This window comes from Triticum urartu, chromosome 3A (genome assembly GCF_056163025.1).
Source record: "Triticum urartu cultivar PI428250 chromosome 3A, HENAU_Tu73, whole genome shotgun sequence".
Lineage (NCBI taxonomy): Eukaryota > Viridiplantae > Streptophyta > Magnoliopsida > Poales > Poaceae > Triticum > Triticum urartu.
In genome coordinates, this window is record NC_141875.1 from 91813220 (window position 1) to 91823989 (window position 10770).

At 45.4% G+C, this 10770-nt stretch overlaps 1 protein-coding gene across 1 annotated transcript; it reads left to right on the forward strand.

Annotated features, from left to right (window-relative positions):
- Positions 1–6078: 6078 nt before the first annotated feature.
- Positions 6079–9553, forward strand: LOC125543029 (putative F-box/FBD/LRR-repeat protein At3g49030). The gene is made up of 3 exons (XM_048706271.2): positions 6079–7312; positions 7800–7985; positions 8719–9553. Exon 1 carries the CDS (start codon positions 6233–6235, stop codon positions 7262–7264), a length of 1032 nt encoding a protein of 343 aa, XP_048562228.1. The 5' UTR covers positions 6079–6232; the 3' UTR covers positions 7265–7312; positions 7800–7985; positions 8719–9553.
- Positions 9554–10770: the final 1217 nt, after the last annotated feature.

Genomic DNA, 10770 nt, shown 5'->3' on the forward strand with positions numbered 1-10770 from the left:
TTGACGAGCCTAGCATGTACAGACATGGCCTCGGAACACAAGAGACCGAAAGGTTGAGCATGAATCGTATGGTAGATGCGATCAACATGAAGATGTTCATCGATGATGACTAGTCCGTCTCACGTGATGATCGGACACGGCCTAGTTGACTCGGATCATGTAATCACTTAGATGACTAGAGGGATGTCTATCTGAGTGGGAGTTCATAAGATGAACTTAATTATCCTGAACATAGTCAAAAGGTCTTCGCAAATTATGTCGTAGCTCGCGCTTCAGTTCTACTGTTTAGATATGTTCCTAGAGAACATTTAGTTGAAAGTTGATAGTAGCAATTATGCGGACTAGGTCCGTAAACTGAGGATTGTCCTCATTGCTTCATAGAAGGCTTATGTCCTTAATGCACCACTCAGTGTGCTGAACCTTGAACGTTGTCTGTGGATGTTGCGAACATCTGACATACACATTTTGATAACTACGTGATAGTTCAGTTAAGCAGTTTAGAGTTGAGGCACCGAAGACGTTTTGAAACGTCGCGAAACATATGAGATGTTTCGAGGGCTGAAATTGGGATTTCAGGCTCGTGCCCACGTCAAGAGGTATAAGACCTCCGATGATTTTCTTAGCCTGCAAACTAAGGGAGAAAAGCTCAATTGTTGAGCTTGTGCTCAGATTGTCTGAGTACAACAATCATTTGAATCGAGTGGGAGTTGATCTTCCAGATGAGATAGTGATGTTTCTCCGAAGTCATTACCACCAAGCTGCTAGAGCTTCGTGATGAACTATAATATATCAGGGACATATATGATGATCCTTGAGATATTCGCGATGTTTGACACCACAAAAGTAGAAATCAAGGAGCATCAATTGTTGATGGTTTGTGAAACCACTAGTTTCAAGGAGGGCAAGGGCAAAAAGGGATGCTTCATGAAACGGCAAATCAGCTGCTGCTCTAGTGAAGAAACCCAAGGTTGAACCCAAACCCGAGACTAAGTGCTTCTGTAATAAGGGGAACAGCCACTGGAGCAGAATTACCCTAGATACTTGGTAGATGAGAAGGCTATCGATAGAAGTATATTGGATATACATTATGTTAATGTGTACTTTACTAGTACTCCTAGTAGCACCAGGGTATTAGATACCGGTTTGGTTGCTAAGTGTTAGTAACTCTAAATAAAAGCTACGGAATAAATGGAGACTAGCCAAAAGGTGAGATGACGATATGTGTTGGAAGTATTTCCATGGTTGATCAAATATCGTACGCTCCCTCTACCATCAAGATTGGTGTTTGCGTTGAGCATAGACATGATTGGATTATGTCTATCGCGATACGGTTATTCATTTAAGGAGAATAATGGTTACTCTGTTTATTTGAATAATACCTTCAATGGTCTTACGCCTAAAATGAATGGTTTATTGAATCTCGATCGTAGTGATACACATGTTCATGCCAAAAGATATAAGATAGTAATGATAGTACCACCTACTTGTGGCACTGCCACTTAAGTCATATCGGTATAAAACGCATGAAGAAGCTCCATGTTGATGGATCTTTGGGCTCACTCGTTTTGAAAAGTTTGAGACATGCGAACCATGTCTATTGGTGTATATGCATGAAGAAACTCCATGCAAATGGACCGTTTGGACTCACTTGATTTTGAATCACTTGAGACATGCAAATCATACCACATGGGCAAGATGACTGAAAGCCTCGTTTTCAGTAAAATGGAACTAGAAAGCAACTTGTTGGAAGTAATACATTTTGATGTGTGCAGTCCAATGAGTGCTGAGGCGTGTAGTGGATATCGTTATGTTCTTACTTCACAGATGATTTGAGTAAGATGTTGAGTATATTTACTTGATGAATCACGAGTCTGAATTATTGAAAGGTTCAAGTAATTTCAGGGTGAAGTTGAAAGATCGTCGTGACAAGAGGATAAAATATCTATGATATGATCATAGAGATGAATATCTGAATTACGAGTTTGGCATAAAATTAAGACATTGTGGAAATTGTTTCACAACTAATACAGCCTGGAACACCATAGTGTGATGGTGTGTCCGAACATCATAACTACACCCTATTGGATATGATGCAAACCATGATGTCTCTTATCGAATTACCACGATAGTTTATGGGTTAGGCATTAGAGACAACCACATTCACTTTAAATAGGGCACCACGTAATTCCGATGAGATGACACCGTATGAACTATGGTTTAGAGAAACCTAAGCTATCATTTCTTAAAAGTTTGGGGCTGTGACGCTTATGCGAAAAAGTTTCAGGCTGATAAGCTCGAACCCAAAGCGGATAAATGCATCTTCATAGGACACCCAAAACAGTTGGGTATACCTCCTGTCTCAGAACCGAAAGCAATAAGGTATTGTTTCTAGAATCGGGTCCTTTCTCGAGGAAAAGTTTCTCTCGAAAGAATTGAGTGGGAGGATGGTGGAGACTTGATGAGGTTATTGAACCGTCTCTTCAACTAGTGTGTGGCAGGGCACAGGAAGTTGTTCCTGTGGCACCTACACCAATTGAAGTGGAAGCTTATGATAGTGATCATGAAACTTCAGATCAAGTCACTACCAAACCTCGTGGGATGACAAGGATGCGTACTACTTCAGAGTGGTATGTGATCCTGTCTTGGAAGTCATGTTGCTAGACAACAATGAACCTACGAGCCATGGAGAAGCGATTGTGGGCCCGGATTCCGATAAATGGCTCGAGGCCATAAAATCCGAGATAGGATCCATGTATGAAAACAAAGTGTAGACTTTGGAAGAACTACTTGATGGTCGTAAGGCTGTTAGGTACATATGGATTTTAAAAGGAAGACGGACAATGATGGTAAGTATCACCATTAAGAAAGCTAGACTTGTCGTTAAGATGTTTTCCGACAAGTTCAAGGAGTTGACTATGATGAGACTTTCTCACTCGTAGCGATGCTAAGAGTCTGTTGGAATTATATTAGCGATTACTGCATTATTTATGAAATCTTGCAGATAGGATGTCAAAACATTGTTTCCTCGACGATTTTCTTGAGGAAAGGTTGTATGTGATACAACCGGAAGGTTTTGTCAATCTTGAAAGATGCTAATAAGTATGCAAAGCTCCAGCAATCCTTCTAAGGACTGGAGTAAGCATCTCGGAGTTGGAATGTACGCTTTGATGAGATGATCAAAGATTTTGGGTTTATACAAAGTTTATGAGAAACTTGTATTTCCAAAGAAGTGAGTGGGAGCACTATAGAATTTCTGATGAGTATATGTTGTTGACATATTATGGATCAGAAATGATGTAGAATTTCTGGAAAGCATATAGGGTTATTTGGAAAGTGTTTTTCAATGGAAAGCCTGGATTAAGCTACTTGAACATTGAGCATCAAGATCTATAAGGATAGATCAAAACGCTTAATGGTACTTTCAAATGAGCACATACCTTGACATGATCTTGAAGGGGTTCAAGATGGATCAGTCAAAGAAGGAGTACTTGCCTGAGTTGTAAGGTATGAAGTTAAGACTTAAAGCTCGACCACGGCAGAAGAAAGAGAAAGGACGAATGTCGTCCCCTATGCTTTTGTCATAGGCTCTATACGGTATGCCATGCTGAGTACCACACCTGATGTGTGCCTTGCCACATATCTAGCAAGAGGGTACAAAGGTAATCTAGGAGTAGATCACCAGATAGCGGTATAAATTATCCTTAGAGGAATAAGGATATGTTTCTCGGTTATGGAGGTGATAAAGAGTTCGACGTAAAGAGTTACGTCGATGCAAGCTTAACACCTATCCGGATAGCTCTGAGTAGAGATACCGGATACGTATAATGGAGCAGCAATTTAGAATAGCTCCAAGTAGAACAGTTATTTGAAATGGCTCCAAATATAGCGTAGTAGCTGCATCTATAAGATGACATAGAGATTTGCGAAGTACATACGGATCTGAAAGATTCAGACCCGTTGACTATAACATCTCTCACAAGCATAACATGATCAAACCTAGAACTCATCGAGTGTTAATCACATGGTAATGTGAACTAGAGTATTGATTCTAGTAAACTCTTTGGGTGTTAGTCACATGGGGATGTGACCTTGAGTGTTAATCACATATCGATGTGAACTGGATTATTGACTCTAGTGCAAGTGGGAGACTGTTGGAAATATGCCCTAGAGGCAATAATAAATTAGTTATTATTATATTTCCTTGTTCATGATAATCGTTCATTATCCATGCTAGAATTGTATTGATAGGAAACTCAGATACATGTGTGGATACATAGACAACACCATGTCCCTAGTAAGCCTCTAGTTGACTAGCTCGTTGATCAATAGATGGTTACGGTTTCCTGACCATGGACATTGGATGTCATTGATAATGGGATCACATCATTAGGAGAATGATGTGATGGACAAAGACCCAATCCTAAGCCTAGCACAAGATCATGTAGTTCGTATGCTAAAGCTTTTCTAATGTCAAGTATCATTTCCTTAGACCATGAGATTGTGCAACTCCTGGATACCGTAGGAGTACTTTGGGTGTGCCAAACGTCACAACGTAACTGGGTGGCTATAAAGGTACACTACAGGTATCTCCGAAAGTGTCTGTTGGGTTGACACGAATCGAGACTGGGATTTGTCACTCCGTGTAAACGGAGAGGTATCTCTGGGCCCACTCGGTAGGACATCATCATAATGTGCACAATGTGATCAAGGAGTTGATCACGGGATGGTTACGAAACGAGTAAAGAGACTTGCCGGTGACGAGATTGAACAAGGTATCGGGATACCGAAGATCGAATCTCGGGCAAGTATCGTACCGCTAGACAAAGGGAATTGTATACGGGATTGATTAAGTCCTTGACATTGTGGTTTATCCGATGAGATCATCATGGAACATGTGGGAGCCAACATGGGTATCCAGATCCCGCTGATGGTTATTGACCGGAGAGTCATCTCGGTCATGTCTGCATGTCTCCCGAACCCGTAGGGTCTACACACTTAAGGTTCGGTGACGCTAGTGTTATAGAGATATTAGTATGCGGTAGCCGAAAGTTGTTCGGAGTCCCAGATGAGATCCCGGACGTCACGAGGAGTTCCGGAATGGTCCGGAGGTAAAGATTTATATATGGAAAGTCTTGTTTTGGTCGCCGGAAAAATTTCACGCATTATCGGTATTGTACCGGGAGTGCCGAAAGGGGTCCGGGGGTCCACCAAAGGGGTCCACCTGCCCCGCGGGGCCACATGGGCTGTAGGGGTGTGCGTCTTGGCCTATATGGGCCAAGGGCACCAGCCCCAAGAGGCCCATGCGCCAAGAGATAAGGGAAAGAAAGAGTCCTAAAGGGGGAAGACACCTCCTAGGTGCCTTGGGGAGGATGGACTCCTCCCTGGCCGCACCCTTCCTTGGAGGAAGGGCCAAGGCTGCCCCCCCTCTCCCTTGGCCCTATATGTAGTGGGGGGAAGGGAGGGCAGCCGCACCTAAGCCCTGGCGCCTCCCTCTCCCTCCCATGACACATCTCCCTCCTCCCGCAGCGCTTGGCGAAGCCCTGTTGGAATCCCGCTACTTCCACCACCACGCCGTCGTGCTGCTGGATCTCCATCAACCTCTCCTCCCCCCTTGCTGGATCAAGAAGGAGGAGACGTCGCTGCTCCGTACGTGTGTTGAACGCGGAGGTGCCGTCCGTTCGGCGCTAGGATCATCGGTGATTTGGATCACGATGAGTACGACTCCATCAACCCCGTTCTCTTGAACGCTTCCGCGCGCGATCTACAAGGGTATGTAGATCCACTCCTCCCTCGTTGCTAAATGACTCCATAGATTGATCTTGGTGATACGTAGAAAATTTTGAATTATTGCTACGTTCACAACAGTGATACCCACAACCCAGCCCAAGGTTTGACGCATGTGTCTCGTAAAGGCGAAATATTCTTTTAATGAGAGGTGACACGTATTTGTGCCTGATATGAGTGTTACCGTGTCTACTAAAACAAATCAGATCACATTATTTTCCATATAATTAAAATCACATTTCCGTGGTGCAGAAAAGGAAAAGATCATTTTACCCAAGAGTCTCTATCTATCGACTATCGTTGGCCGGTCTCCCCCAAATCTGCGAACCCCCAAACCCTAGCTCCCCCAAATCACCGAGCCAACCCCTTCTCCCGAGCTCCACCCACCGCAATGGCGCGGTGTGATCTGTGAGTGTGTGAGGCGCCAAATAAAATCCCTCATCCAACCATGGAGCAGAGCGATGGGCCGAAGCGGCCGAAGCTCGTTGATGCTGCCGACGGCGACGAGGACCGCCTCAGCGTGCTGCCCGACGACATTCTCATCGACATCCTCGCCAAGCTCCACCGCACCACCATGGACGCTCGGACCAGCGTCCTCTCCCGCCGCTGGCGGGGCCTCTGGAAGCTCCTCCCGGTGCTCAACTTCCCACTCGGCACCGAGCCGCCCCTCGGCATAGAGCCGAAGCACATAGTCTCCGCCCTCACATCCCACGAAGCGCCGGTCATCCGCCACCTCATCGTTAGCCTCCGGGAGGCCGCTGCGGAGTCGGTGGCGATGTGGCTCCCCATCATCGCGCCCCGCCTCTTCGGCGAACTATCCATCTTCAATCTCAGGTGGGACCGGGACAGGGAAATAGGCACCGTTGAGCTGCCTTGCTTCCAGAGTGCCGACCGGATCTGCCTCAACCTAGACGATCATGGCCTCGCCCTGCCGCCCTCCGGCGTGTTTGCCCGGCTCACCTATCTCCGTATGATATCCATTAGGATGCGTGGTCCCTGCAGACTCGGTGACATTGTCTCCTCGCCACGGTGCCCATTGCTGCAAAAGCTCTTCCTACGTGACTCCTATGTCCAGGATGACGTTGTTGTAATCCACTCAGAGTCTCTCTTAGAAATAGGGATAGATAATGTGTTACTACACCACGACGCCTTGGGTCTGCGCATCCTCGCCATTTGCTCAGAGTCTGTCCTCCAAATAGATCTGAAGAATTTAGCCTTGCGGCAGCTCCTTGTCGTGGCGCCCGCACTCATTTCGTTGAAAGAGAAAGGCACCCACTACATTGCTGATGCTGTGGATCTGAGTCAACCAGTTGTCAACATCTCAGCCCCTCAGCTCATGTTGCTTGAATGGAATGATAGTTATGATCGAAGTTCCGTTCAGTTTGGCAAGATGGCACATCTCCAATGGCTGCACGCTGGTCAATTTCTTGTATATGGATCAGATGAGGATTTTGCACACAATCGTATCAGGCTTTTGTAGTGCTTCGAGTTCATCGCCTGTCTTAACCTTGCGCTTTACTATTGGAAGGTGAGTTCCATTCTTTCGTGATATTCCATCATCATAATATGCTACCAAGTCAATAATAACAAGGCAAATATGGGGTTATGATATTTGGTATATTTGAGTAAGCATTACATAATTCTCACTTGTTTGTCTTTCCTCATGTCTGTGCAACATGGCTTAGTGCACTCAATATTTATTCTTTCCCAATACTTGTATAGTTATCCTCTTAGATGGTACTTGCTTTGTACCACCTTTGAGTAGTTAGCATTGAAGCTGCACGCTAGTATTACTGCACTAGGATTTAGTTATTACTGAACTAGAATTTAGTTATTGAATGGGACATCAGCTCTCAGGAGTGGAAAAACGTGAACACCAGCAGTTCTTGTGGCCGGATTGGATATCCTCCCACCAACACACACAAAACCACTTGTAGTTAGAAATATGAGTATGTCTCTGTCTTTCTCCAACCGTTATATATAATCCTCCTTTGTGACTTTCTATCAACCTGTAGGACATGTCTGAGCACCAATGCTACTTGATGGAGGACATGCCAAGGCTTCCATATATTTTATTCTTGTCCGTAAATGTGGCGGCGAATGAACATTCCTTTGGAGCCAGCTTATTCCATGTTCTCAGGCTGTGTTCTAGTGTAAGAAAGCTGACTATTGCATTTGATGTCAGTACCAGGCAACTAGAGGTAAAGTTACATCCTTAATCTGTTTATCTAATATTCCCTCCGTTCCTAAATATTTGTCTTTTTAGAGATTTCAAATAGACTACCACATACGGATGTATATAGACATACTTTAGAGTGTAGATTCACTCATTTTGTTCCGTATGTAGTCACTTGTTGAAATCTCTAGAAAGACAAATATTTAGGAACGGAGGGGGTACTTGAGTTACCTGGAAAGTCACTATCTATTCAATATGTACTTCCATTTTTATGCATACTTTGGCTTGGGTTGCCAGTTGGCTCATTCTAGGTGTTGGTTTGCTCTTCAAACTTTGACAAAGTGGCATACTAATTGTGTTTGGTAGCTAGGTAATATGTTGCATTTCAAAAGATCACCTGTCTATTGAAAATCAGAGAAACTAGGAACCTTTCCAGCAAAAAAATTGAGCACTTCCTTCCTCTTCTCTGCTCTACTTTCTCAGAAAAATTAATATATCATTGAATGTTATTTACCGATGGAAGATCTTTTATAATGGTTCTGTTATTTGACTCTTCCTGAAGAACAACCATATTTTCTGCCATATATAGGTTGGCCCCAACTAATTTCTAGGTAGTATGCTTTTGTTAATGTAGTTGATGTCATATCCCAAAGTATTCAGGTTATAGTTTCATATTTCCAGTTTCACCTCTCTCATTTTACAACATCAAATCATCCCAGTTATTCACTTGTTCTTATTAAGCTGATATGATGTTTCAGGCTCAAACTACATGCTCACTGGGTTGCATATGCCATCAGCCACCAAACTGGAAAACTGACGAACTCCTGCTGGGTCACCTTGTAATAATGGAAATCGATGCCTAGAGAGGAACTGAAAATGAAGTTGCTTTTGTTGAGCGGTTTCTTAATTGGGCAACAGTGCTAAAAGAAATGACGATAACTTTCCATCAGTCAGTTACTGAAAGCAATGCCGAGGATCTCTGCCAGACATTACTAAGCTTCTCAAGGCCGGAAACTTGCATGAAATTTTACATGTACCGTGGCTTGTACGCGAAGGTCCCGTATGTTCCTGAAGGCTAAGGCACCTGCTTGTGTCTTTTGGTGTCAACAACACTCTATGTAAAGATCAAAATCTAGTAGAGCGGTCCAAGATGTTACAATGTCATCAACCTATTTTGAACTTGCTTCATGTTTCATCAGTTGTACTGCTCGTGAATGGAGTTCTCAAGTGTCAACGCTGTTTTCACAAGCCTTTGGTGTGTAAGTTCTGTGCCTTCGGTGTGTAAGTTCTGATTGTTGGCATGCTCAAAAGTGGTAGTGAACTCATCAAGTTATGTCATCTTGGTTATGATTGTGTTATCTGCGGTGCCGACTGAATCCTGGTTTTGTCTGAAGAAAACATCAGTTGCATGATGTATTTACAAGTGAACTAGTTCAATTTCATGCTGTTTGGCAGAGCATATCTCATAAGGAATGACGCAGACATTTGCTTGAGTACGTGAATGTAACACCCCGGGTGTAATTTACCTTATCTGTATCCCAACTCTTGCCGTTTCCGGCACTAAGTTATTCTATTTTGTCATTGTCGGGTTTTTGTCTCCGTGTGTTTTGTCTTTGTCTTGCATCTCATATCATGTCATCATGTGCATTGCTTTTGCATAAATGTTCATCTCATGCATCCGAGTTTTTTTTCCGTTGTCCGTTTTGCATTTCGGCGCTCCTATGTCCTCCGGTGGTCCTTTCTACCTCTTTTTCATGCGTGGGTACTAAACTTTTTTGGATTGGACCGAGACTTGTCATGCGGCCTTGGTTTACTACTGGTAGACCGCCTGTCAAGTTTCGTGCCATTTGGACTTCGTTTGATACTCCAACGGTTAACCGAGGAACCGAAAAGGCCTCGTGTGTGTTGCAGCCCAACACCCTTTCAAACTGGCCCAAAACCCACCAAAACCTTCCCCAACATCTAGAGCGTTCGATCATGATCGCGTGGCCACAAACCGCACCCCATTTGGAGCTTCCTAACTCCTCCTACCTCTATATATAGCCCCTCCTCCAAAAATCTCGGGTCTCCTTCCACCCTAACCCTAGAAAACTCCACCCGCCGCCGCCGGACAAAAATCCGGGCAGCGGACGTGTCCGCCCGCTCCGCCGGACCTACTAGGGCGTGCCACGTGGCACCGCGCGCCCACGTCGCCGCCTCGCCCGGGCCCAGGCGGGGCCCCCCCGGCCCGAGCCGCCGCCGCCCAAGGCCCTCGCCTCCCCGCGCCCGCGCCCGATCCCCGCCGCCATCGCCTTCGTCGTCGGCGCCGCCCCGCCGCCGTCTGCGCCTGCCGCCGTCGCTGGAAGTCAGCCGCCCCTCGCCGCCCTCGCCCACCGCCGCCTCGGCGACCGGAGCCGATCCCCGCCGCGCCACGCCGAACGCCGCGCCGCCCGCCGAGTCCCCGGCCTCCCTGTGCCCCGAGTCCCGCCGGCAGCCGTCTTCTTCGTCTACTCCAGCGAGAGCTTCGGTGAGCTCAGATCTGGCCTCGGTTCGCGCGCCGCGAGGAACCCTAGATCTGGGGTTGACCTTTTCCTTCCTCCCTCATATTATTTTTTTGCATACTTTGTCATGCCATAACTCTGCACCCGTAGCTCCGATTCGTGCGTGTAGCATATCAAAATGTTCGTCTCGACGAGTACATCATTTCATCTCATTGCATCATTTTCATTTGAGTTCATCTTGTTGCCCGAAATGCTGTTGGAAGAGGGCTATGTGATGAATATTTCAGATCTGTTTCAGCAAATAGCCTTTTGTCATTTTTGCCATGATTA

Coding starts and splice junctions, on each gene's coding strand:
- LOC125543029 (XM_048706271.2), top strand. CDS start 6,233: ATGGAGCAGAGCGATGGGCCGAAGCGGCCGAAGCTCGTTGATGCTGCC.